At 52.2% G+C, this 27,855-nt stretch overlaps 1 protein-coding gene across 1 annotated transcript in view; it reads right to left on the bottom strand.

Moving 5' to 3' along the window:
• The window catches only part of LOC135511800 (EH domain-binding protein 1-like), a 217,934-nt gene that overhangs the window by 91,688 nt on the left and 98,391 nt on the right, over positions 1–27,855 (bottom strand). Inside the window, exons 9-11 of the mRNA XM_064933262.1 lie at positions 24,122–24,245; positions 23,448–23,548; positions 14,312–14,435 (exon numbers count right to left, since the gene is read on the bottom strand). Coding sequence (XP_064789334.1) covers positions 14,312–14,435; positions 23,448–23,548; positions 24,122–24,245 — 349 coding nt within the window. The remainder of the gene's footprint in view (positions 1–14,311; positions 14,436–23,447; positions 23,549–24,121; positions 24,246–27,855) is intronic.

The raw sequence follows: 27,855 nt of genomic DNA on the forward strand, positions 1-27,855 counted from the left end.
TGTTGACTACACTATTACACTAGAGGCTGTTGACTACAGTAGAGGCTGTTGACTACACTAGAGACTGTTGACTGCTCTAGAGGCTGTTGACAACACTAGAGGCTGTTGACAACACTAGAGGCTGTTGACTACACTAGAGGCTGTTGACAACACTAGAGGCTGTTGACAACACTAGAGCCTGTTGACAACACTAGAGGCTGTTGACAACACTAGAGCCTGTTGACAACACTAGAGGCTGTTGACAACACTAGAGGCTGTTGACAACACTAGAGGCTGTTGACAACTCTAGAGGCTGTTGACAACACTAGAGGCTGTTGACAACACTGGAGGCTGTTGACAACACTAGAGGCTGTTGACAACACTAGAGGCTGTTGACAACATTAGAGGCTGTTGACAACACTAGAGAATGTTGACAACACTAGAGGCTGTTGACGACACAAGAGGCTGTTGACAACTCTAGAGGCTGTTGACGACACAAGAGGCTGTTGACAACACTAGAGGATGTTGACAACACTAGAGTCTGTTGACTACACTAGAGGCTGTTGACGACACAAGAAGCTGTTGACAACACTAGAGGATGTTGACGACACAAGAGGCTGTTGACAACACTAGAGGATGTTGACAACACTAGAGTCTGTTGACTACACTAGAGGCTGTTGACTACACTAGAGGCTGTTGACTACACTAGAGGCTGTTGACTACTCTAGAGGCTGTTGACTACTCTAGAGTCTGTTGACGACACAAGAGGCTGTTGACGACACAAGAGGCTGTTGACTGCTCAAAATAATAATAACAAAGATACATATTGGTGGCCTGTCCTGTCAGCCTGTCCCGTACGTCTGGGCGTAGGTCTGTCTGTCTGTCTGTCTGTGCGTAGGTCTGTGCGTAGGTCTGTCTGTCTGTAGGTCTGTCTGTCTGTGCGTAGGTCTGTCTGTCTGTCTGTCTGTCTGTGCGTAGGTCTGTGCGTAGGTCTGTCTGTCTGTAGGTCTGTCTGTCTGTCTGTCTGTGCGTAGGTCTGTCTGTGCGTAGGTCTGTCTGTCTGTAGGTCTGTCTGTCTGTGCGTAGGTCTGTCTGTCTGTAGGTCTGTCTGTCTGTAGGTCTGCAAGGTGCATTAAGCCACATGGCTGTATCCCCACCCACCCACCCACACCCACCCACCCACCCACCCACCCACCCACCCACCTCTGGCTGTATGGCCATATCCCCTCTTCCTCTCGTGTGATGCCTCTGCTCACAGAAAGGGATTAGGCAGCAATAAAACCCAGTGGCAATAATCTCATCATCCTCGACTTTTTAAACATCTGTTCATTATGCGCCAGGCTAAAAACTGATTCACACACACACGCAGTCTCTCACACACACGCAGTCACACACACACACGCAGTCTCTCACACACACGCAGTCTCTCACACACACGCAGTCTCTCACACACACGCAGTCAAACACACACACACGCAGTCAAACACACACACACATACGCAGTCACACACACTTGTTGTTTATCGCTTATCTGGAGCGCAGCAGGTGAGGGCGGCTCGGCGCCGTGCTGATCGCCATTCTTTAGATAATTGCGTCCATTGTTACAGGTTATATCGTCATTTGGAATAGGATGTAGGTATAAATAGTCATGTGGGCGAGTGGGGGTGTGTGTGTGTCTGTGTGTGTGTGTGTGTGTGTGTGTGCATGGGTGCGTGTGTGTAGATAGGTACAGGGGGCAGGTGGGTGTGTGTGTGTGTGTGCAGGCGTGCGTGTGTGTGTGTGTGTGTAGATAGGTACAGGGGGCAGGTGTGTGTGTGTGTGTGTGTGTGTGTGTGTGTGTGTGTGTAGATAGGTACAGGGGGCAGGTGGGTGTGTGTGTAGATAGGTACAGGGGGTAGGTGGGGGTGTGTGTGTGTGTAGATAGGTACAGGGGGCAGGTGGGGGTGTGTGTGTGTAGATAGGTACTGCGGGCAGGTGGGTGTGTGTGTGTAGACAGGTACAGGGGGCAGGTGGGTGTGTGTGTGTGTGTAGATAGGTACAGGGGGCAGGTGGGGGTGTGTGTGTGTGTAGATAGGTACAGGGGGCAGGTGGGGGTGTGTGTGTGTGTAGATAGGTACAGGGGGCAGGTGGGGGTGTGTGTGTGTGTAGATAGGTACAGGGGGCAGGTGGGGGTGTGTGTGTGTGTAGATAGGTACAGGGGGCAGGTGGGTGTGTGTGTGTGTGTAGATAGGTACAGGGGGCAGGTGGGGGTGTGTGTGTGTGTAGATAGGTACAGGGGGCAGGTGGGGGTGTGTGTGTGTGTAGATAGGTACAGGGGGCAGGTGGGTGTGTGTGCAGATAGGTACAGGGGGCAGGTGGGTGTGTGTGTGTGTAGATAGGTACAGGGGGCAGGTGGGGGTGTGTGTGTGTGTAGATAGGTACAGGGGGCAGGTGGGGGTGTGTGTAGATAGGTACAGGGGGCAGGTGGGGTCGGGGACATTCAGAAGAAGGCCAGAGGATTCCAAAACGCTGAATAAAAAAACCATTTAAATCCTATTCTATTTTTTGAATAGCTGAAATTTCTATAAATGTGATATTTTTCTTTGGGACGAATATCACACAATACAGGACAGATAATACTGATGATGTTGACAGGGATATTTAGAATGATAACAATACAAAACCATTCAGCTCGAGTACCAAATAAATACTATTCCAAATAAAGACATTAAGTGTTAGATATATATTTGATATTTGAGGCCCCTTAGCGCCACACGGATGAAAAAGGAATCAGTCAAGTCCTGTTTTTGATTAAAATGTTTCCTTTCTTAGTGCGACACCTCCGTCTGACAGGAAGAGGCAGCCTCCGTCTGACAGGAAGAGGCAGCCTCCGTCTGACAGGAAGAGGCAGCCTCCGTCTGACAGGAAGAGGCAGCCTCCGTCTGACAGGAAGAGGCAGCCTCCGTCTGACAGGAAGAGGCAGCCTCCGTCTGACAGGAAGAGGCAGCCTCCGTCTGACAGGAAGAGGCAGCCTCCGTCTGACAGGAAGAGGCAGCGACGCCTCCGTCTGACAGGAAGAGGCAGCCTCCGTCTGACAGGAAGAGGCAGCGACACCTCCGTCTGACAGGAAGAGGCAGCCTCCGTCTGACAGGAAGAGGCAGCCTCCGTCTGACAGGAAGAGGCAGCGACACCTCCGTCTGACAGGAAGAGGCAGCCTCCGTCTGACAGGAAGAGGCAGCCTCCGTCTGACAGGAAGAGACAGCCTCCGTCTGACAGGAAGAGGCAGCCTCCGTCTGACAGGAAGAGGCAGCCTCCGTCTGACAGGAAGAGGCAGCCTCCGTCTGACAGGAAGAGGCAGCGACACCTCAGTCTGACAGGAAGAGGCAGCGACGCCTCCGTCTGACAGGAAGAGGCAGCGACACCTCCGTCTGACAGGAAGAGGCAGCCTCCGTCTGACAGGAAGAGGCAGCGACACCTCCGTCTGACAGGAAGAGGCAGCGACGCCTCCGTCTGACAGGAAGAGGCAGCCTCCGTCTGACAGGAAGAGGCAGCGACACCTCCGTCTGACAGGAAGAGGCAGCGACACCTCCGTCTGACAGGAAGAGGCAGCCTCCGTCTGACAGGAAGAGGCAGCGACACCTCCGTCTGACAGGAAGAGGCAGCGACACCTCCGTCTGACAGGAAGAGGCAGCGACACCTCCGTCTGACAGGAAGAGGCAGCGACACCTCCGTCTGACAGGAAGAGGCAGCCTCCGTCTGACAGGAAGAGGCAGCCTCCGTCTGACAGGAAGAGGCAGCGACGCCTCCGTCTGACAGGAAGAGGCAGCAACACCTCCGTCTGACAGGAAGAGGCAGCCTCCGTCTGACAGGAAGAGGCAGCCTCCGTCTGACAGGAAGAGGCAGCGACGCCTCCGTCTGACAGGAAGAGGCAGCGACACCTCTGTCTGACAGGAAGAGGCAGCAACACCTCCGTCTGACAGGAAGAGGCAGCGACGCCTCCGTCTGACAGGAAGAGGCAGCGACACCTCTGTCTGACAGGAAGAGGCAGCAACACCTCCGTCTGACAGGAAGAGGCAGCCTCCGTCTGACAGGAAGAGGCAGCGACACCTCTGTCTGACAGGAAGAGGCAGCGACACCTCCGTCTGACAGGAAGAGGCAGCAACACCTCCGTCTGACAGGAAGAGGCAGTGACACCTCAGTCTGACAGGAAGAGGCAGCCTCCGTCTGACAGGAAGAGGCAGCGACACCTCCGTCTGACAGGAAGAGGCAGCGACGCCTCCGTCTGACAGGAAGAGGCAGCGACACCTCAGTCTGACAGGAAGAGGCAGCGACACCTCCGTCTGACAGGAAGAGGCAGCGACACCTCCGTCTGACAGGAAGAGGCAGCGACACCTCTGTCTGACAGGAAGAGGCAGCCTCCGTCTGACAGGAAGAGGCAGCCTCCGTCTGACAGGAAGAGGCAGCGACACCTCCGTCTGACAGGAAGAGGCAGCGACACCTCCGTCTGACAGGAAGAGGCAGCCTCCGTCTGACAGGAAGAGGCAGCCTCCGTCTGACAGGAAGAGGCAGCCTCCGTCTGACAGGAAGAGGCAGCCTCCGTCTGACAGGAAGAGGCAGCCTCAGTCTGACAGGAAGAGGCAGCAACACCTCCGTCTGACAGGAAGAGGCAGCGACACCTCCGTCTGACAGGAAGAGGCAGCCTCCGTTTGACAGGAAGAGGCAGCCTCCGTCTGACAGGAAGAGGCAGCCTCCGTCTGACAGGAAGAGGCAGCCTCCGTCTGACAGGAAGAGGCAGCCTCCGTCTGACAGGAAGAGGCAGCCTCCGTCTGACAGGAAGAGGCAGCCTCCGTCTGACAGGAAGAGGCAGCCTCCGTCTGACAGGAAGAGGCAGCAACACCTCCGTCTGACAGGAAGAGGCAGCCTCCGTCTGACAGGAAGAGGCAGCCTCCGTCTGACAGGAAGAGGCAGCCTCCGTCTGACAGGAAGAGGCAGCGACACCTCCGTCTGACAGGAAGAGGCAGCCTCCGTCTGACAGGAAGAGGCAGCCTCCGTCTGACAGGAAGAGGCAGCCTCCGTCTGACAGGAAGAGGCAGCCTCCGTCTGACAGGAAGAGGCATAGAAGTAATGAGAACAATAATATCAATGATAGTTATAATAAAGATGAAGATGATGATGATGGTAGAAATAGAGACAGTAGACAATGAAGGTATAGAATCAGACTAATAATAATAACTAAAAAACACACATATAATTTTACTATTGAAACTGATACTCGAAGATTCACCTAATTAAAACAGAGAAATTTATTTATTTTAATTATAAATATTATCAATAATAATATTAATTATTATTTTGAACCGCTATGCTGTGAAGGACACACACTAGGACGCACATATTGTAGTTATGACAATACATAAAATAACAAACTTAAAATATATATATACAGTACCAGTCAAAAGTTGGAACACATACTCATTCAAGGGTTTTTCTTTATTTTTAATATTTTCTACATTTAGAATAATAGTGAAGACATGAAAACTATGAAATAACACATATGGAATCATGTAGTAACCAAAAAAGTGTTAAATCAAAATATATTTTAGATTCTTCAAAGTTGCCTTGATGGCAGCTTTGCACACTCTTGGCATTATCTCAACCAGCTTCATAAGGAATGCTGTTCCAACAGCCTGGAAGGAGTTCCCACATATGCTGAGCACTTGTTGGCTGCTTTATCTTCACTCTGCGGTCCGACTCATCCCAAACCATCTCAACTGGGTTGAAGTTGGATGATTGTGGAGGCCAGGTCATCTGATGCAGTCCTCCATCACTCTCCTTCTTAATCAAATAGCCCTTACACAGCCTGGGAGGTGTGTTCTGGGTCATTGTCCTGTTGAAAATCAAATGATAGTCCCACTAGGCCCAAACCAGATGGGAGGGTGTATCGCTGCAGTATGATGTGGTAGCCATGCTGGTTAAGTGTAACTTGAATTCTAAACAAATCACTGACAGTGTCACCAACAAAGCACCATCACACCTCCTCCTCCATGCTTCACGGTGGGAACCACACATGCAGAGATCATCCGTTAACATGATCTGCGTCTCACAAAGACACGGCAGTTGGATCCAAAAATCTCAAACTTGGACTCATTAGACCAAAGGACAGATTTCCACCAGTCTAATGTCCATTGCTCATGTTTCTTGGCCCAAGCAAGTCTCTTCTTCATATTGGTGTCCTTTAGTAGTGGTCTCTTTGCAGCAATTAGACCATCAAGGCCTGACTCACACAGTCTTCTCTGAACAGTTGATGTTGAGATGTGTCTGTTACTTAAACTCTGAAGCATTTATTTGGGCTGCAATTTCTGAGGCTGGTAACTCTGCTGCGGAGGGAGGATAAGTTCCTTAGAGGTAAGTCTGGGTCTTCCTCTCCTGTGATGGTCCTCATGAGAGCCAGTTTCATCATAGCGCTTGATGGTTTTTGCGACTGCACTTGAAGAAACTGTCAAAGTTCTTGAAATCTTCCGGATTGACTGACCTTCATATCTTAAATTAATGATGGGCTGTCGTTGGTCTTTGCTTATTTGAGCTGTTCTTGCTATAATATGGACTTGGTATTTTACCAAATAGGGCTATCTTCTGTATACGACCCCTAACTTGTCACAACAACTGATTGTCTCAAACGCATTATGAAGGAAAGAAATTCCACAAATTAACTTTTAACAAGATACACCTGATAATTGAAATGCATTCCAGGTGACTACCTCATGGAGCTGGTTGAGAGAATGCCAAGAGTGTACAAAGCTGTCATCAAGGCAAAGGACGGCTATTTGAAGAATCTCAAATATAAAATATATTTTGATTTCTTTAACAGTATTTTGGTTGCTACATGATTCCATATGTGTTATTTCATAGTGTTGATGTCTTCACAGTTATGTACAAAATAGTAAAAATACAGAAAAACCCTTGAATAAGTAAGTGTGTCCAAACATTGATTAATATTTATTATTCTAACATTCGGTAAACGCTCTCCCAACGTGGTCAACTGCTATGCTGTGAAGGAAACACACCACTCCCGTCAGCCCAGGAATAAAGGTAATGTATCATCGTGATAAAATATGACTGTCGTTATAAATATCATCAATAACTATTATTATCACCCTAACATTAGGTGAGCGTTCTCCCAACGTTGTGAACTGCTATGCTGTGAAGGACACTCTACTCCCCCCAGTCCAGGAATAACAAGTTCATTAGGCAGAGAGCGGCGCCCCAGGAATTCAACCCCCCCCCCCCCGACCCACCGCCGCACTCTGATTGGGCGCCTGGCTGCCGTGCTCTGCGTCGGCACGGCGATGGGGCTCGTTAGAACCCTGCAGTAATTAAGAGCTGTTAGAAAGTGAATTCTCCCAAGGCAGATGAGGAAATTAAACTATTCACTGATTACATATTAATACACACACAACAATGGGGCCATAAGCTTGGAAGGCCACCGAGGAATTAATGGCTGTACTTCATTACCATAAACAATGGAAGCATAGAAAGGCAGTTTTATGCCACTCTCTCTTCTGTAATGTGCCTGATATCAGAAGACACTTGACAATTCTTGTTCAATTATCTCTATTATTTAATGTGCTGTGAACTGCCTCCCAGTAAATAAATTAACCACCCCAATTACTTTTGTATTCATCTGGGGAGAACCATCGTCTCTCGTACCGCGTAATAGAAAAGAGAAAACCGGTGCAGAACTCAGAAAGCATTGCTGGGGGAAGAAACTGGGGGATATGAGGAGAGGAAGAGAGGGAGGGGGAGGAGAGAGAGGGAGGGGGAGGAGAGAGAGGGGGAGGGGGAGGAGAGAGGGAGGGAGGGAGAGGAGAGAGAGGGAGGGGGAGGAGAGAGAGGGAGGGGGAGGAGAGAGGGGGAGGGGAGGAGAGAGAGGGAGGGGGAGGAGAGAGGGGAGGGGGAGGAGAGAGAGGGAGGGGGAGGAGAGAGAGAGGGAGGGAGGGGAGAGAGAGAGAGGGAGGGGGAGGAGAGAGAGGGAGGGAGAGGAGAGAGAGGGAGGGGGAGGAGAGAGAGAGGGAGGGAGGGAGAAGAGAGAGAGGGAGGGAGGGAGGGAGGGAGAAGAGAGAGAGGGAGGGAGGGAGAAGAGAGAGAGGGAGGGAGAAGAGAGAGAGGGAGGGAGGGAGGGAGGGAGAAGAGAGAGGGAGGGAGGGAGAAGAGAGAGAGGGAGGGAGAAGAGAGAGAGGGAGGGAGGGAGGGAGAAGAGAGAGAGGGAGGGGGAGGAGAGAGAGGGAGGGGGAGGAGAGAGAGGGAGGGAGGGGGAGGAGAGAGAGGGAGGGAGAGGGGAGGAGAGAGAGGGAGGTGGAGGAGAGAGAGAGAGAGGAAAGAAAGAGGTGGGAGAGAGAGAAAGAGAGAAGGGAGAGAGAAAGAGAGAAAGGAGAGAGAAATGGAAAGGAGAAGGAGAGAGAAAGAGAAAAGGGAGAGAGAAATGGAAAGGAGGAGAGAAAGAGAGAAGGGAGAGAGAAATGGAAAGGAGAAGGAGAGAGAAAGAGAGAAGGGAGAGAAATAGAAAGGAGAAGGAGAGAGAAATGGAAAGGAGAAGGAGAGAGAAATGGAAAGGAGAAGGAGAGAGAAAATAAGAGAGGCGGCGAGAAGGGGAGAGAGAAAATAAGAGAGGCAGCGAGAAGGGGAGAGAGAAAATAAGAGGCAGCGAGAAGGGGAGAGAGAAAATAAGAGAGGCAGCGAGAAGGGGAGAGAGGCAGCGAGAAGGGGAGAGAGAAAATAAGAGAGGCAGCGAGAAGGGGAGAGAAAATAAGAGAGGCAGCGAGAAGGGGAGAGAGAAAAGGAGAGGAGAAGGAGAGAGAAGGGGAGAGAGAAAAGGAGAGGAGAAGGAGAGAGAAAGAGAGAAGGGGAGAGAGAAATGGAAAGGAGGAGAGAAAGAGAGAAGGCAGAGAGAAATGGAAAGGAGAAGGAGAGAGAAAGAGAGAAGGGAGAGAAATAGAAAGGAGAAGGAGAGAGAAAATAAGAGAGGCGGCGAGAAGGGGAGAGAGAAAATAAGAGGCAGCGAGAAGGGGAGAGAGAAAATAAGAGAGGCAGCGAGAAGGGGAGAGAGGCAGCGAGAAGGGGAGAGAGAAAATAAGAGAGGCAGCGAGAAGGGGAGAGAAAATAAGAGAGGCAGCGAGAAGGGGAGAGAGAAAAGGAGAGGAGAAGGAGAGAGAAGGGGAGAGAGAAAAGGAGAGGAGAAGGAGAGAGAAAGAGAGAAGGGGAGAGAGAAAAGGGGAGAGGCAGTGAGAAGGGGAGAGAGAAAGAGAGAAGGGAGAGAGAAAAGGAGAGGAGAAGGAGAGAGAAAGAGAGAAGGGGAGAGAGAAAAGTAGAGAAGGAGAGAGAAAGAGAGAAGAGGAGAGAGAAAAGGAGAGAAGGAGAGAGGCAGCGAGAAGGGGAGAGAGAAAAGGAAAGGAGGAGAGAGAGAGAAAAGGAGAGGAGGAGAGAGAGAGAAAAGGAGAGGAGAAGGAGAAAGAAAGAGAGAAGGGGAGAGAGAAAAGGGGAGAGGCAGTGAGAAGGGGAGAGAGAAAAGGAGAGGAGAAGGAGAGAGGCAGCGAGAAGGGGAGAGAGAAAGAGAGAAGGGGAGAGAGAAAAGGAGAGGAGAAGGAGAGAGGCAGCGAGAAGGGGAGAGAGAAAGCGAGAAGGGGAGAGAGAAAAGGAGAGGAGAAGGAGAGAGGCAGCGAGAAGGGGAGAGAGAAAGAGAGAAGGGGAGAGAGAAAAGGAGAGGAGAAGGAGAGAGGCAGCGAGAAGGGGAGAGAGAAAGAGAGAAGGGGAGAGAGAAAAGGAGAGGAGAAGGAGAGAGGCAGCGAGAAGGGGAGAGAGAAAGAGAGAAGGGGAGAGAGAAAAGGAGAGGAGGAAAAGATGGGGGGAAGAAAACGTGTTGAAGCAAACAGATCAGGAATGAGTCCTTCTTAAAAGCCCCCCACATGGGACAGGACCAGCTAGACAGACAGAGGCTGCCATGGGACAGGACCAGCTAGACAGACAGAGGCTGCCATGGGACAGGACCAGCTAGACAGACAGAGGCTGCCATGGGACAGGACCAGCTAGACAGACAGAGGCTGCCATGGGACAGGACCAGCTAGACAGACAGAGGCTGCCATGGGACAGGACCAGCTAGACAGACAGAGGCTGCCATGGGACAGGACCAGCTAGACAGACAGAGGCTGCCATGGGACAGGACCAGCTAGACAGACAGAGGCTGCCATGGGACAGGACCAGCTAGACAGACAGAGGCTGCCATGGGACAGGACCAGCTAGCCTGCCATGCTATGGCCCTTCTTAAAGGCCCCCCACATGGGACAGGACCAGCTAGACAGACAGAGGCTGCCATGGGACAGGACCAGCTAGACAGACAGAGGCTGCCATGGGACAGGACCAGCTAGACAGACAGAGGCTGCCATGGGACAGGACCAGCTAGACAGACAGAGGCTGCCATGGGACAGGACCAGCTAGACAGACAGAGGCTGCCATGGGACAGGACCAGCTAGACAGACAGAGGCTGCCATGGGACAGGACCAGCTAGACAGACAGAGGCTGCCATGGGACAGGACCAGCTAGACAGACAGAGGCTGCCATGGGACAGGACCAGCTAGACAGACAGAGGCTGCCATGGGACAGGACCAGCTAGACAGACAGAGGCTGCCATGGGACAGGACCAGCTAGACAGACAGAGGCTGCCATGGGACAGGACCAGCTAGACAGACAGAGGCTGCCATGGGACAGGACCAGCTAGACAGACAGAGGCTGCCATGGGACAGGACCAGCTAGACAGACAGAGGCTGCCATGGGACAGGACCAGCTAGACAGACAGAGGCTGCCATGGGACAGGACCAGCTAGACAGACAGAGGCTGCCATGGGACAGGACCAGCTAGACAGACAGAGGCTGCCATGGGACAGGACCAGCTAGACAGACAGAGGCTGCCATGGGACAGGACCAGCTAGACAGAGGCTGCCATGGGACAGGACCAGCTAGACAGACAGAGGCTGCCATGGGACAGGACCAGCTAGACAGACAGAGGCTGCCATGGGACAGGACCAGCTAGACAGACAAGAGGCTGCCATGGGACAGGACCAGCTAGACAGACAGAGGCTGCCATGGGACAGGACCAGCTAGACAGACAGAGGCTGCCATGGGACAGGACCAGCTAGACAGACAGAGGCTGCCATGGGGCAGGACCAGCTAGACAGAGGCTGCCATGGGACAGGACCAGCTAGACAGACAGAGGCTGCCATGGGACAGGACCAGCTAGACAGACAGAGGCTGCCATGGGACAGGACCAGCTAGAGGAGTGGAGGAAGAGAGAGGGGAGGAGAGAGGAGGAAGAGAGGGGAGGGGGAGAGAGGAGTGGAGGAAGAGAGAGGGGAGGAGAGGAGGAGAGAGGAGGAAGAGAGGAGAGGGAGGAGAGAGGAGTGGAGGAAGAGAGAGGGGAGGAGAGAGGAGGAAGAGAGGGGAGGAGAGAGGAATGGAGGAAGAGAGAGGGGAGGAGGAGAGAGGAGGAAGAGAGGGGAGGGGAGGGGGAGAGAGGAGGAAGAGAGGGGAGGGGAGGGGAGGAGAGAGGAGTGGAGGAAGAGAGAGGGGAGGAGAGAGGAGGAAGAGAGGGGAGGGAAGGGGGAGAGAGGAGTGGAGGAAGAGAGAGGGGAGGAGAGGAGGAAGAGAGGGGAGGGGAGGAGAGAGGAGTGGAGGAAGAGAGGGGGAGGAGGGGGAGGAGAGAGGAGGAAGAGAGGGGAGGGGAGAGGAGTGGAGGAAGAGAGAGGGGAGGAGAGAGGAGGAAGAGAGGGGCGGGGGAGAGAAGAGGGGAGGGAAAAAGAGAGGAAACAGGTGAACGAATACCGTTGCAGCCTCCGAGGACCAGGAAGAGAGGGAAGTAGAAGAAGCGAATACAACCCCCCCCTCCAACACTCACTCCCTCCGTGTTTACCCAAACTACATTCTGTCCATGTCATTGAGTGATGCTACAAGGTGTTTCTGGGGACGTATCCGGGGGGACTTCTTCTTCTCTCTGATACTACCAGTATTACTGTCGGCTGCGTCCATCCTCCATCCTGCTGCCTCACTACCTGTCTACTATCGGATTATTTACAGGGGGGCTGGCTGGGCTGGAGCTGTGCAATATCAATCTGGCTCAAGGTGTGTGTTTGTGGAAAACAGGGTGTGGTGGCAGTGTGTGTGTGTGTGTGTGTGTGTGTGTGTGTGTGTGTGTGTGTGTGTGTGTGTGTGTGTGGGGAAAACAGGGTGTGTGTGTGTGTGTGTGTGTGTGTGTGTGTGTGTGTGTGGGGAAAACAGGGTGTGTGTGTGTGTGTGTGTGTGTGTGTTTTCCGGTAAACAACGTATCCAGCTAAGGCTACTTTATCAGCAGTGGGGAAAAACCCTTCAGATTGACACAATGGTGTTCACTCCTACAGGGGTAGAGGATATGGAGGGATGAGGGAGACAAGGAGGGATGGATAGAGAGAGAGGGAGAGATAGAGGGGGAGAGAGATGAGAGAAGGGATAGAGAGAGAGGAAGAGGTGAGAGGAGAGGGAGGGAGGGAGAGAGAGAAAGGAGAGATGTCTCCATATAGGAGGAGCAGTAAAATCCTTAATCCCTCCACCCTGGTGTTGCTTTCGCCCCCTCTCTTCTCCCCCTCTCTCTCTTTTCCCCTCTATCTCTCCTCCCACTCTCTCCTCCCCCCTCTCTCTCTTCTCCCCTCTCTCTCTCTCTCCGCTCTCCTCCCCCTCTCTCTCTCTCTCTCTCTCTCTCTCCCCCTCTCTCTCTCTCCTCCCCCTCTCTCTCTCCTCCCCCTCTCTCTCTCTCCCCCTCTCTCTCTCTCCCTCCCCCTCTCTCCCTCCCCCTCTCTCTCTCCCCCCCCCTCCTCTCTCTCTCTCTCTCCTCCCCTCTCTCTCTCTCCCCCCCTCTCTCTCTCCTCCCCCTCTCTCTCTCTCCTCCCCTCTATTTTTCCTCCCCCTCTCTCTCTCCTCCCCCTCTCTCTCTCTCCTCCCCTCTCTCCTCCCCCTCCCCCCTCTCTCCTCCCCCTCTCTCTCTCTCTCTCCTCCCCCTCTCTCTCCCTCCCTCTCTCTCTCTCCCTCCCCCTCTCTCTCTCCCCCCCCCTCTCTCTCCCTCCCCCTCTCTCTCTCTCCCTCCCCCTCTCTTTTTCCTCCCCCCTCTCTCTCCCCCCCCCTCTCTCTCTCCTCCTCCCTCTCTTTTCCTCCCCTCTCTCTCTCCTCCCCCCTCTCTCTCTCCTCCTCCCTCTCTTTTCTTCCCTTTTTCCGAAGCCGCTCTGTTGTGAGGATAAATTGTTTAGTAGCAGTAACAGAATGCTAGACCGCATCCCAAATGGCACCCTATTCCCTATAAAGTGCACTACTTTAGACGGGAGCCCTATGGGAGATCTAGTCAAAAGTAGTGCACAATGTAGGGAATAGGGTACAATTTGTGCCACAGTCCTATTCTGTTATTTCAGTACAGGACTCAATGGAACCGAGCCCCTTGGCTCAGACACCTGTCTGTGTCATGTCTATACAAGGTTACCCTCCAGCCAACGCTTTCCAACCACACCAATCAGCCTGTATGGAAGCCAAAAGATCACACTTTTGAGTGTGTGAGTCTGTGTGTATGTTGGGTTAAGTGTGTGTGTGTTGTGTTCTCAGTGCATGTGTGTGTCGTGCTCTCAGTGTGTGTGTTACCTCTTGCATTATTTTAAATGTCCCCCCCCTCTCACTTAACCCCCACCAATCATCCACCTCTCCTCTTCTGCTGCATATCATTGAAGACCAGATATGTACTGGGGGAGGGGGGGCTATGCATGGCTGAGCACACTGTTCAATGTGAGCTGAGCAGGCTGGCTGGGCTCCCCCCCCACTATCAGGCTGGCTGGGGGCTCCCCCCCCCCACACTGGTGGGACACTATCAGGCCTGGTTATCATTTCCCATGAAGACTCTCTTATCACCCTGGCCCAGAGAGGTCTCCCCTTCTCTCCCCCCCTCGCTCTCCCACCATCTATCCTCCTTCTCCCCCTTCTATCACCCTCTACTCCCACTCTCCCCCATTTCCTCCCCCCTTTTCATATCCACCAGCCAGCCCCTCGTATCGCCTCCCTCCCTCCTTCCCTCCGTAGCAACACAACATTCACTGCTTCAAAGATTCCACCCAGCATCCCAAATGGAGCTCTATTCCTTATATAGTGCATTGGGCTCCATAAAAGTAGTGCGCACTACGTAGGGAATAGGGTGTCATTTGGGACACTACAGCCTCACACACACTTCCCCAACTCCGTGAGAGTTTGTGTGAAACGCTCAATTTGCCAAAACAGTTTTCCAGTGTAATTGGGCTTGGTACCTGTGTCCATGAGATAGCGTAGCCTCTTCTCCACGCGCGCCGCCCGGGCGTCGATGTGGCGCTGCTCGCTCTCCAGAGCAGACAGCTCCCCGACCACGTACTGACTGGTGTCTTTGAACGCCTTCTGGTAGAGGGAGAACAGAGAGAAGAGGGGGAGACGGAGGAGAAGAGAGAGAAGAGGGGGAGACGGAGGAGAAGAGAGAGAAGAGGGGGAGACGGAGAAGAAGAGAGAGAAGAGGGGGAGACGGAGAAGAAGAGAGAGAAGAGGGGGAGACGGAGAAGAAGAGAGAGAAGAGAGAGAAGAGGGGGAGACGGCGGAGAAGAGAGAGAAGAGGGGAGACGGAGGAGAAGAGAGAGAAGAGGGGGAGACGGAGGAGAAGAGAGAGAAGAGGGGGAGACGGAGAAGAAGAGAGAGAAGAGAGAGAAGAGGGGGAGACGGAGGAGAACAGAGAGAAGAGAGAGAAGAGGGGGAGACGGAGGAGAAGAGAGAGAAGAGAGAGAAGAGGGGAGACGGAGGAGAAGAGAGAGAAGAGGGGGAGACGGAGGAGAACAGAGAGAAGAGGGGGAGACGGAGAAAAAGAGAGAGAAGAGGGGAGACGGAGGAGAAGAGAGAGAAGAGGGGGAGACGAGAGAGAAGAGAGAAAAGAGGGGGAGACAGGGGAGAACAGAGAGAAGAGGGGGAGACGGAGGAGAACAGAGAGAAGAGGGGGAGACAGGGGAGAACAGAGAGAAGAGGGGGAGACGGAGGAGAAGAGAGAGAAGAGGGGGAGACGGAGGAGAAGAGAGAGAAGAGGGGGAGACAGGGGAGAAGAGAGAGAAGAGGGGGAGACGAGAGAGAAGAGAGAGAGAGGGGGAGACGGAGGAGAAGAGAGGAGAAGAGGGGGAGACAGAGGAGAACAGAGAGAAGAGAGAGAGAGGGGGAGACGGAGGAGAAGAGAGAGAAGAGGGAGAGGAGGAGAAGAGAGAGAAGAGAGAGAGAGGGAGGGAGACGGAGGAGAAGAGAGAGAAGAGGGGAGACGGAGGAGAAGAGAGAGAAGAGGGGAGACGGAGGAGAAGAGAGAGAGAGGGGGAGACAGGGGAGAGAGAAGAGAGAGAGAGGGGGAGACGGAGGAGGAGGAGAGAGAAGAGAGAGAAGAGGGGGAGACAGAGGAGGAGTGAGAGAGAAGAGGGGGAGAGAGAGAGAAGAGAGAGAAGAGGGGGAGACAGAGGAGAAGAGAGAGAAGAGGGGGAAACGGAGGAGAAGAGAGAAGAGGGGGAGACGGAGGAGGAGAGAGAGAGAAGAGAGAGAAGAGGGGGAGACAGAGGAGAAGAGAGAGAGAAGAGAGAGAAGAGGGGGAGACGGAGGATGAGAGAGAGAGAAGAGAGAGAAGAGGGGGAGACAGAGGAGAAGAGAGAGAAGAGGGGGAGACGGAGGAGAAGAGAGAGAAGAGGGGGAGATGGAGGAGGAGAGAGAGAGAAGAGAGAGAAGAGGGGGAGACGGAGGAGAAGAGAGAGAAGAGGGGGAGACGGAGGAGAACAGAGAGAAGAGAGAGAAGAGGGGAGACGGAGGAGAACAGAGAGAAGAAAGGGAGATGGGGGAGAAGAGAGAGAGAGAAGAGGGAGGACAGAGAGATAAACAGAATGAAAGACAGAGGACAGAGAGACAAACAGAATGAAAGACAGAGGACAGAGAGACAAACAGAAGGAAAGACAGAGGACAGAGAGACAAACAGAAGGAAAGACAGAGGACAAAGAGACAAACAGTAGGAAAGACAGAGGACAGAGAGACAAACAGAAGGAAAGACAGAGGACAGAGAGACAAACAGAAGACAGAGGACAGAGAGACAAACAGAAGGAAAGACAGAGGACAGAGAGACAAACAGAAGGAAAGACAGAGGACAGAGAGACAAACAGAAGGAAAGACAGAGGACAGAGAGACAAACAGAAGACAGAGGACAGAGAGACAAACAGAAGACAGAGGACAGAGAGACAAACAGAAGGAAAGACAGAGGACAGAGAGACAAACAGAAGGAAAGACAGAGGACAGAGAGACAAACAGAAGACAGAGGACAGAGAGACAAACAGAATGAAAGACAGAGGACAGAGAGACAAACAGAAGGAAAGACAGAGGACAAAGAGACAAACAGAAGACAGAGGACAGAGAGACAAACAGAAGGAAAGACAGAGGACAGAGAGACAAACAGAAGGAAAGACAGAGGACAAAGAGACAAACAGAAGACAGAGGACAGAGAGACAAACAGAAGGAAAGACAGAGGACAGAGAGACAAACAGAAGGAAAGACAGAGGACAGAGAGACAAATAGGGATTAGAATTCCTCATGAAACAGGAATCACATACAGCATCAAAACATTGTCATTTATTAAACGGGGGAGAGAGAAGAAAGGGAGAGGAGGTTTTCTTTTAAACAGAAGTCTTTCATTAGAAGACTGAAAAGGCCCCACGATAATGGCCGCCTTGTTGTTGCTATTGTTCCCTTCTTCTTGTTGTTGTTTGGTCTCCCTCCCTCTTCAGAGAGCGGTGGCTCGAGATAGACAGCAAAGCTTTACCAGAGAAGAAAGTGACTTGTATTTGTGCGTTTGAGTTCTAGTCGACACACTTGGAAACACTGTAGTCAGAAACACTGACTAGTTCCCTCCCGACACACGCTCCTCTACCCAAACCTTTTTCTCTTGTGATACACTATTATGCTCCCTCTTGTCCTAATTTACTCAACCTGTATGGATGGGGTCAGGGGTCACCCCCACGTTTACCTCTGAGTCATTCCCACTCGTCCCCATCGCCCTTATTTCAGCCCACATGTCTAGTGCAGGGCTCACCAACCCTGTTCCTGGAGAGAGACCCCCCTGTAGATTTCAACTCCAACCCTGTTCCTGGAGAGAGACCCTCCTGTAGGTTTTAACTCCAACCCTCCTGTAGGTTTTAACTCCAACCCTCCTGTAGGTTTTAACTCCAACCCTCCTGTAGGTTTTAACTCCAACCCTCCTGTAGGTTTTAACTCCAACCCTCCTGTAGGTTTTAACTCCAACCCTCCTGTAGGTTTTAACTCCAACCCTCCTGTAGGTTTTAACTCCAACCCTCCTGTAGGTTTTAACTCTAACCCTCCTGTAGGTTTTAACTCCAACCCTCCTGTAGGTTTTAACTCCAACCCTCCTGTAGGTTTTAACTCTAACCCTCCTGTAGGTTTTAACTCCAACCCTCCTGTAGGTTTTTAACTCTAACCCTCCTGTAGGTTTTAACTCCAACCCTCCTGTAGGTTTTAACTCCAACCCTCCTGTAGGTTTTAACTCCAACCCTCCTGTAGGTTTTAACTCCAACCCTCCTGTAGGTTTTAACTCTAACCCTCCTGTAGGTTTTAACTCCAACCCTCCTGTAGGTTTTAGAACCAGGTGTGTTAGATGAGGGGGTTTCTTGCCAAGGGACCAATGATAACCCCCACCCAGGTTAACCAGCAGCCAATCATATGTTAACAAAATAATCACCACATTATCACCACGGCTCGTCTGATTATCAGGTGAATGATAATGGCTCGTAGAAGTAATCAACATGTAACAGCAACAACTAGGATGAGTTGACACTATAACTAGGATGGTCTCCTCTCCTTCCTTAGAGGATGAGTTGACACTATAACTAGGATGGTCGACTCTCCTTCCTTAGAGGGTGAGTTGACACTATAACTAGGATGGTCTACTCTCCTTCCTTAGAGGATGAGTTGACACTATAACTAGGATGGTCAACTCTCCTTCCTTAGAGGATGAGTTGACACTATAACTAGGATGGTCGACTCTCCTTCCTTAGAGGGTGAGTTGACACTATAACTAGGATGGTCTACTCTCCTTCCTTAGAGGATGAGTTGACACTATAACTAGGATGGTCAACTCTCCTTCCTTAGAGGATGAGTTGACACTATAACTAGGATGGTCTACTCTCCTTCCTTAGAGGATGAGTTGACACTATAACTAGGATGGTCTACTCTCCTTCCTTAGAGGATGAGTTGACACTATAACTAGGATGGTCTCCTCTCCTTCCTTAGAGGATGAGTTGACACTATAACTAGGATGGTCTCCTCTCCTTCCTTAGAGGATGAGTTGACACTATAACTAGGATGGTCTACTCTCCTTCCTTAGAGGATGAGTTGACACTATAACTAGGATGGTCGACTCTCCTTCCTCAGAGGATGAGTTGACACTATAACTAGGATGGTCAACTCTCCTTCCTTAGAGGATGAGTTGACACTATAACTAGGATGGTCTACTCTCCTTCCTTAGAGGATGAGTTGACACTATAACTAGGATGGTCTACTCTCCTTCCTTAGAGGATGAGTTGACACTATAACTAGGATGGTCTCCTCTCCTTCCTTAGAGGATGAGTTGACACTATAACTAGGATGGTCTACTCTCCTTCCTTAGAGGATGAGTTGACACTATAACTAGGATGGTCAACTCTCCTTCCTTAGAGGATGAGTTGACACTATAACTAGGATGGTCTCCTCTCCTTCTCCTCCTCCTGCTTACTATTCCTTAGACGGAGGCAGAAGAAAAAGAGGGGAAAATGTTTATTCAAATTAGCTCACTAAAGATTCCTCGAAAAAAGACATGTATATTTAAATAAATATTTACAGCTGCTGATTCAACCTATTTTGTTAATAGGAAGAAGACCAGTGGAGAGGAGAAAGAGAGAGAGAGCAATAGAGAAAGGAGAAAGAGATAGAGAGAGAGATAGAGAAAGGAGAAAGAGAGAGAGAGTGATAGAGAAAGGAGAAAGAGAGAGAGACCGAGAGAGAGAGACCGAGAGAGAGAGAGAGACAGAGAGAGAGACAGAGAGAGAGAGAGAGAGAGAGAGAGAGAGAGAGAGACAGAGAGAGAGAGACAGAGAGAGAGAGAGAGAGAGAGAGAGAGAGCGATAGAGAAAGAGAAAGAGAAAGAGAGAAAGATAGATTTTTTTATTCTACACAAGCCAGCACTTTTCCGGCACTCCCTCCTATGAGTGGGTGTGTGGTCTTCAAGAGAGTGTGAATCTGTGAGCAACACTGTGAGGTGCTGATTCCCAGGCCCCTCCCCCCCTCCCTCCTGCTCTCTCTCTCTCTATCACATTTCTCCTCCTCAAATCAATTTTACACATGATCAGACCATTCCCTTGCATGGTGGCCTGGACCCAGCCTTAATTAGACCTGAGACATTAACATATATATTATATTAATACACACATCATTCAGCAGCTAATTCAGGACTGATGGGGATAATGGAAAGGTTGAACACCCATTAACCTCAGGGACCGGCAGGGGAGTCAGGGAGGTAGGGGGGGTCAGGGAGGTAGGGGAGAGGGGGGAGTCAGGGAGGTAGGGGGAGAGGGGGAGTCAGGGAGGTAGGGGGGTCAGGGAGGTAGGAGGGGTCAGGGAGGTAGGGGAGAGGGGGAGTCAGGGAGGTAGGGGAGAGGGGGGCGTCAGGGAGGTAGGGGGGGGTCAGGGAGGTAGGAGGGGTCAGGGAGGTAGGGGAGAGGGGGGAGTCAGGGAGGTAGGGGGGGTCCGGGAGGTAGGAGGGGTCATGGAGGTAGGAGGGGTCAGGGAGGTAGGGGAGAGAGGGAGGTAGGGGAGAGAGGGGAGACAGGGAGGTAGGGGGGTCAGGGAGGTAGGAGGGTCAGGGACAGGGAGGTAGGAGGGGTCAGGGAGGTAGGGGGCGTCAGGGAGGTAGGGGAGAGAGGGAGGTAGGGGAGAGGGGGGAGACAGGGAAGTATGGGACAGAGGGGAGACAGGGAGGTAGGGGGGTCAGGGTGGTAGGGCAGAGGGGGGAGTCAGGGAAGTAGGGGAGAGGGGGGAGTCAGGGAGGTAGGGGAGAGGGGGGAGTCAGGGAGGTAGGAGAGGGGGAGGTCAGGGAGGTAGGAGAGGGGGAGGTCAGGGAGGTAGGAGAGGGGTAGTCAGGGAGGTAGGAGAGGGGTAGTCAGGGAGGTAGGAGAGGGGTAGTCAGGGAGGTAGGAGAGGGGTAGTCAGGGAGGTAGGAGAGGGGGAGTCAGGGAGGTAGGAGAGGGGGAGTCAGGGAGGTAGGAGAGGGGGAGTCAGGGAGGTAGGAGAGGGGTAGTCAGGGAGGTAGGGGAGGGGGAGTCAGGGAGGTAGGAGAGGGGTAGTCAGGGAGGTAGGAGAGGGGGAGTCAGGGAGGTAGGAGAGGGGTAGTCAGGGAGGTAGGAGAGGGGGGAGGAGAGTGAGGCAGAGGATTCTGAGTCTCCTGTGACACAAGTAAGTAGTCATTCTCTCTCTCTCTCTCTCTCTCTCTCTCTGTCTCTCTCTCTCTCTCTCTCTGAGCAGCGGTATCTTGCTACTGTAATAATTAAAATCCCCCCCACCCTCCTCCTCTCTTCCTTAGATCAATACAGGATATCTCTTTGTGGAGCGGAATGAAGAAGTGGTCTCTGATTGACATATCTAAAGGAGAGGAGAGAGGGATGGAGGAGGGGAGGGGAGGATGAGGAGAAGAGAGAGTGATGGAGGAGAGGAGGGGAGGATGGGGAGAGGAGAGATGGATGGAGGAGGGGAGGATGGAGGAGAGGAGGGGAGGATGGAGGAGAAGAGCGAGTGATGGAGGAGAGGAGGGGAGGATGGAGGAGGGGAGGATGGGGAGTGGAGAGATGGATGGAGGAGGGGAGGATGGAGGAGGGGAGGGGAGGATGGAGGAGAGGAGGAGAGGAGGGGAGGATGGAGGAGAGGAGGGGAGGATGGGGAGAGGAGAGGGGGATGGAGGAGGGGAGGATGGGGAGAGGAGAGGGGGATGGAGGAGGGGAGGATGGGGAGAGGAGGGGAGTATGGAGGAGAGGAGGGGAGGATGGAGGAGGGGAGGATGGGGAGAGGAGAGAGGGATGGAGGAGGGGAGGATGGGGAGAGGAGAGAGGGATGGAGGAGGGGAGGATGGAGGAGAGGAGGGGAGTATGGAGGAGAGGAGGGGAGGATGGAGGAGAGGAGGGGAGGATGGAGGAGAGGAGGATGGAGGAGAGGAGGGGAGGATGGAGGAGAGGAGGGGAGGATGGAGGAGGGGAGGATGGAGGAGGGGAGGATGGAGGAGGGGAGAGGAGGATGGAGGAGGGGAGGATGGAGGAGGGGAGAGGAGGATGGAGGAGGGGAGGATGGAGGAGGGGAGAGGAGGAGGAGGGGAGGATTGAGGAGGGGAGGGGAGGATGGAGGAGGGGAGGATGGAGGAGAGGAGGGGAGGATGGAGGAGGGGAGAGGAGGATGGAGGAGGGGAGGATGGAGGAGGGAAGGATGGAGGAGAGGAGAGTTGGGAAAAGAAAAGCTGGAATTTTTTCTTTCTTTCTTCCTCTTGTCCTTTATCTGCCAGTTATCTGCCAGTTATCTGCCAGTTATAGGCCAGTTATCTGCCAGTTATCTGCCAGTTATAGGCCAGTTATCTGCCAGTTATAGGCCAGTTATCTGCCAGTTATCTGCCAGTTATAGGCCAGTTATAGGCCAGTTATCTGCCAGTTATCTGCCAGTTATCTGCCAGTTATAGGCCAGTTATCTGCCAGTTATAGGCCAGTTATCTGCCAGTTATAGGCCAGTTATCTGCAAGTTATAGGCCAGTTATCTGCCAGTTATAGGCCAGTTATCTGCCAGTTATAGGCCAGTTATCTGCCAGTTATCTGCCAGTTATCGGCCAGTTATCTGCCAGTTATAGGCCAGTTATCTGCAAGTTATAGGCCAGTTATCTGCCAGTTATAGGCCAGTTATCTGCCAGTTATAGGCCAGTTATCTGCCAGTTATCTGCCAGTTATCGGACAGTTATAGGCCAGTTATAGGCCAGTTATCTGCCAGTTATAGGCCAGTTATCTGCCAGTTATAGGTCAGTTATCTGCCAGTTATGGGCCAGTTATCTGCCAGTTATAGGCCAGTTATCTGCCAGTTATAGGCCAGTTATCTGCCAGTTATAGGCCAGTTATCTGCCAGTTATAGGCCAGTTATCGGCCAGTTATAGGCCAGTTATAGGCCAGTTATCTGCCAGTTATAGGCCAGTTATCTGCCAGTTATAGGCCAGTTATCTGCCAGTTATAGGCCAGTTTTCTGCCAGTTATGGCCCAGTTATAGGCCAGTTATCTGCCAGTTATAGGCCAGTTATCTGCCAGTTATGGGCCAGTTATAGGCCAGTTATCTGCCAGTTATGGGCCAGTTATCTGCCAGTTATAGGCCAGTTATCTGCCAGTTATAGGCCAGTTATCTGCCAGTTATAGGCCAGTTATCTGCCAGTTATAGGCCAGTTATATGCCAGTTATAGGCCAGTTATCTGCCAGTTATAGGCCAGTTATCTGCCAGTTATGGGCCAGGTGCAGGGCTGATGCAGAGGCTTTACTGACATCTAAAGAAACATACAAAAGACAGGAAGAAGAAGAGCAGGAAACAGCCTCTTGTCCCCAGCGTTTTCAGGAGACCACGTCTGAACTAGACAGAGGAAATGATCCACCTCAGAGGGAGGGAGGGAGGGAAAGAGAGGAGGGAGGGAGGGAGGGAGGGAGGGAGGGAGGGAGGGAGGGAGGGAGGGAGGGAGGGAGGAGGGAGGGAAAGAGAGGAGGGAGGGAGGGAGGATGGAGGGAGGGAAAGAGAGGAGGGAGGGAGGGAGGGAAAGAGGGAAGGAGAGGAGGGAGGATGGAGGGAGGGAAAGAGAGGAGGGAGGGAGGGAGGGAAGGAGGATGGGAGGGAAAGAGAGGAGGGAGGGAGGGAAAGAGAGGAGGGAGGAAGGGAAGGACGGAGGGAGGAAGGGAGGGAAAGAGAGGAGGGAGGAAGGGAAGGAGAGGAGGGAGGAAGGGAAGGAGGGATGGAGGAAGGGAAGGAGGGAGGGAAAGAGAGGAGGGAGGGAGGGAAAGAGAGGAGGGAGGAAGGGAAGGAGGGAGGGAGGAAGGGAAGGAGGGAGGGAAAGAGAGGAGGGAGGAAGGGAAGGAGGGATGTAGGGAGGGAGGGATGTAGGGAAAGAGGGATGTAGGGAAGGAGGGATGGAAAGAGAGGAGGGAGGAAGGGAAGGAGGGATGTATGGAAGGAGGGATGGAAAGAGAGGAGGGAGAAAGGGAAGGAGGGATGGAAAGAGAGGATGGAGGAAGGGAAGGAGGGATGTAGGGAAGGAGGGATGGAGGGAAGGAAAGAGAGATGAATTATCTATGCATAAATTACTTCATCTTCATAAGGCTTGCGAGCATCGGTGTCTGGTGCCAGTCCTCTCTCCTCGCCCGTCCGTCTCTGATCCTCTGGTACTGATCTCTGACGCTTTACCTCTGGAAGACAAGAAGAGAGGGATGGGACGGGGGGACAGAGAGGGTCAGAGGGAGGGGGACAGAGAGGGACAGAGGGAGGGGAGGGAGGGGGAGAGAGGAGAGGGAGAGGGGGAGGGAGGAGAGGGGAGGGAGGGAGGGAGGGGGGGAGAGAGGGGAGAGGGAGGGGGGGAGGAGGAGAGGGAGAGGGGGAGGGAGGGAGGGGGAGAGGGAGAGGGAGGGGGAGAGAGAGGGGGAGGGGAGGGGGGAGGAGAGGGAGAGGGAGGGGGGACAGAGAGGGACAGAGGGAGGGGAGGGAGGGGGGAGAGAGGGAGAGGGAGGGGGGGGAGAGGAGAGGGAGAGGGGAGGGAGGGAGGAAGGGAGGGAGAGGGGAGGGAGGGAGGGAGGGAGAGGGGAGGGAGGGAGGGAGAGGGGAGAGGGAAGGGGGACAGAGAGGGATAGGGAGAGAGGAGAGAGAGAGGGAGGGATAGGGAGGGTCTGTGTGTGTGTGTGTATTTATACGTGTGTGTGTGTGTGTGTGTGTGTGTGTGTGTGTGTGTGTGTGTGTGTGTGTGGAGATGTGTGTGTCTCTCTCACCTGGCCTGACCTCCACATACTGGCTGAAGGACCTCAGCTGTGTTTTCCTGACAGCTGGCTCCTGACTGAAGACTACAGGACCACGCAGTCTCTCTGTCGCCCTGCGCAGACGCTCTGCATTGTTCTGGACACACACACACACACACACAGGCATTGTTTTTACAGTCACACACACTCTCAGTAGTGCCGAGATGCCAACAGGAGAGATGCTTTACTTCGGTACGTTGTATGTTTGTTTCTCTATCGCTCGGGAGACAAAAGAAAAGAAAAAAGGCAATTAAGTTTCAACAAAACCCAGATGAGTCAGGAAATGAATTCAGATTATGCAAAGACTTGGCGATGCTATTGTTTATTATTATTGTTTTCAAACGGAACGTGTATAGAAGCTACTGTTTACACACACACACACACACACACACACACACACACACACACACACACACACACACACACACACACACACACACACACACACACACACACACACACACACACACACACACACACACACACACACACACACACACACACACACACACACACAGAGAGAGAGAGAAAGAGTGCATTATTAGTAGCTGCAGTGGGCCCAATAAGGGGAAAGGAGCTGAGTCGATAGAGGACATCAGACCAACTTAATAAGAGGTGAAGCATTGGAATAAAGTTGACAATTAGGGGAAACACTGCTTGAGATGGAGATGTGTGTGTTGTAGAGAAATAGTTCAGCAGGGGTGTGTGTGTGTGTGTGTGTGTGTGTGTGTGTGTGTGTGTGTGTGTGTGTGTGTGTGTGTGTGTGTGTGTGTGTGTGTGTGTGTGTGTGTGTGTATACAACAATAGCAATTTGTCTGCTTAGTTTCAAATGCTGGATTTAGTATGTCAGCAATTAGACTCCCTCTCTGGCAGTGGGCTTATTCCACTTCTGAATGGAACAGGAGCGACTCTCTCTCTGGGCTTATTCCACTTCTGAATGGAACAGGAGCGACTCTCTGGGCTTATTCCACTTCTGAATGGAACAGGAGCGACTCTCTCTCTGGGCTTATTCCACTTCTGAATGGAACAGGAGCGACTCTCTGGGCTTATTCCACTTCTGAATGGAACAGGAGCGACTCTCTCTCTGGGCTTATTCCACTTCTGAATGGAACAGGAGCGACTCTCTGGGCTTATTCCACTTCTGAAAGGAACAGGAGCGACTCTCTCTCTGGGCTTATTCCACTTCTGAATGGAACAGGAGCGACTCTCTGGGCTTATTCCACTTCTGAATGGAACAGGAGCGACTCTCTCTCTGGGCTTATTCCACTTCTGAAAGGAACAGGAGCGACTCTCTCTCTGGGCTTATTCCACTTCTGAAAGGAACAGGGGTGAGTCTCTCTCTGGGCTTATTCCACTTCTGAAAAGGAACAGGAGTGACTCTCTCTCTGGGCTTATTCTACTTCTGAAAGGAACAGGAGTGACTCTATGGGCTTATTCCACTTCTGAAAGGAACAGGGGTGACTCTCTCTCTGGGCTTATTCCACTTCTGAAAGGAACAGGAGCGACTCTCTCTCTGGGCTTATTCCACTTCTGAAAGGAACAGGAGCGACTCTCTCTCTGGGCTTATTCCACTTCTGAAAGGAACAGGAGCGACTCTCTCTCTGGGCTTATTCCACTTCTGAAAGGAACAGGAGCGACTCTCTCTCTGGGCTTATTCCACTTCTGAAAGGAACAGGAGCGACTCTCTGGGCTTATTCCACTTCTGAAAGGAACAGGAGCGACTCTCTGGGCTTATTCCACTTCTGAAAGGAACAGGAGCGACTCTCTGGGCTTATTCTACTTCTGAAAGGAACAGGAGCGACTCTCTCTCTGGGCTTATTCCACTTCTGAAAGGAACAGGAGCGACTCTCTCTCTGGGCTTATTCTACTTCTGAAAGGAACAGGAGCGACTCTCTCTCTGGGCTTATTCTACTTCTGAAAGGAACAGGAGCGACTCTCTCTGGGCTTATTCCACTTCTGAAAGGAACAGGAGCGACTCTCTCTCTGGGCTTATTCCACTTCTGAAAGGAACAGGAGCGACTCTCTCTCTGGGCTTATTCCACTTCTGAAAGGAACAGGAGCGACTCTCTCTCTGGGCTTATTCCACTTCTGAAAGGAACAGGAGCGACTCTCTCTCTGGGCTTATTCCACTTCTGAATGGAACAGGAGTGACTCTCTCTCTGGGCTTATTCCACTTCTGAATGGAACAGGAGCGACTCTCTCTCTGGGCTTATTCCACTTCTGAAAGGAACAGGAGCGACTCTCTCTCTGGGCTTATTCCACTTCTCAATGCACCAGGAGCGACTCTCTCTCTGGGCTTATTCTACTTCTGAAAGGACCAGGAGCGACTCTCTCTCTGGGCTTATTCCACTTCTGAAAGGAACAGGAGCGACTCTCTCTCTGGGCTTATTCCACTTCTGAAAGGACCAGGAGCGACTCTCTCTCTGGGCTTATTCCACTTCTGAAAGGAACAGGAGCGACTCTCTCTCTGGGCTTATTCCACTTCTGAAAGGAACAGGAGCGACTCTCTCTCTGGGCTTATTCCACTTCTGAAAGGAACAGGAGCGACTCTCTCTCTGGGCTTATTCCACTTCTGAAAGGGACAGGAGCGACTCTCTCTCTGGGCTTATTCCACTTCTGAAAGGAACAGGAGCGACTCTCTCTCTGGGCTTATTCCACTTCTGAAAGGAACAGGAGCGACTCTCTCTCTGGGCTTATTCCACTTCTGAAAGGGACAGGAGCGACTCTCTCTCTGGGCTTATTCCACTTCTGAATGGAACAGGTGCGACTCTCTCTCCCAATTAAAAATGGTATACTTTATGTATCTATACAGAGTTAAATCTCATGATGTTTCGGCCGTCACGGTGTTCCTCTGAGAGATGATTCCAACCAGTTATATTCTCTGAATGTTTCCTCTCTCAAGTTGACAACTGGTTTCGCTTTCCAATCCAGAGTTTTGGCTAGACATTTAATTACATCACTTCCTGCTTTTTCCATCGACCCAGAGCCAGTCAAAGGTATGAACTCTTCATTCATCTGTCAATCAAACAGAAGTGTGTGTGTGAGAGAGTGAGAGAGGGGGTGTGAGAGAGAGAAGGTGTGTGTGTGAGAGAGAGGGGGTGTGAGAGAGAGGGTGTGTGTGTGAGAGAGGGTGTGTGAGTGTGAGAGAGAGAGGGTGTGTGAGAGAGAGGGGTTGTGTGTGTGTGTGTGTGTGTGTGTGAGAGAGGGTGTGTGAGAGAGAGGGGGTGTGTGTGTGTGTGAGAGAGAGGGGAGTGTGTGTGTGTGAGAGAGAGGGTGTGCGTGTGTGTGTGAGAGAGAGGGTGTGTGAGAGGGTGTGTGTGTGTGAGAGAGAGGGGTGTGTGTGTGTGAGAGAGGGTGTGTGAGAGAGAGGGTGTGTGTGTGAGAGAGAGGGTGTGTGAGAGAGAGTGTGTGTGTGTGTGTGTGTGTGTGTGTGTGTGTGAGAGAGGGTGTGTGAAAGAGAGGGGGTGTGAGTGTGTGTGAAAGAGAGGGTGTGTGTGTGAGAGAGAGGGTGTGTGTGTGTGAGAGAGGGTGTGTGTGTGTGAGAGAGGGTGTGTGTGTGAGAGAGAGGGTGTGTATGTGTGAGAGAGAGGTGTGTGTGTGAGAGAGGGGGGTGTGTGTGTGAGAGAGGGTGTGTGTGTGTGAGAGAGGGTGTGTGTGTGTGAGAGAGAGGTGTGTGTGTGTGAGAGAGAGGGGTGTGTGTGTGAGAG

The sequence above is a fragment of the Oncorhynchus masou genome, chromosome 24, assembly GCF_036934945.1.
Source record: "Oncorhynchus masou masou isolate Uvic2021 chromosome 24, UVic_Omas_1.1, whole genome shotgun sequence".
NCBI lineage: Eukaryota > Metazoa > Chordata > Actinopteri > Salmoniformes > Salmonidae > Oncorhynchus > Oncorhynchus masou.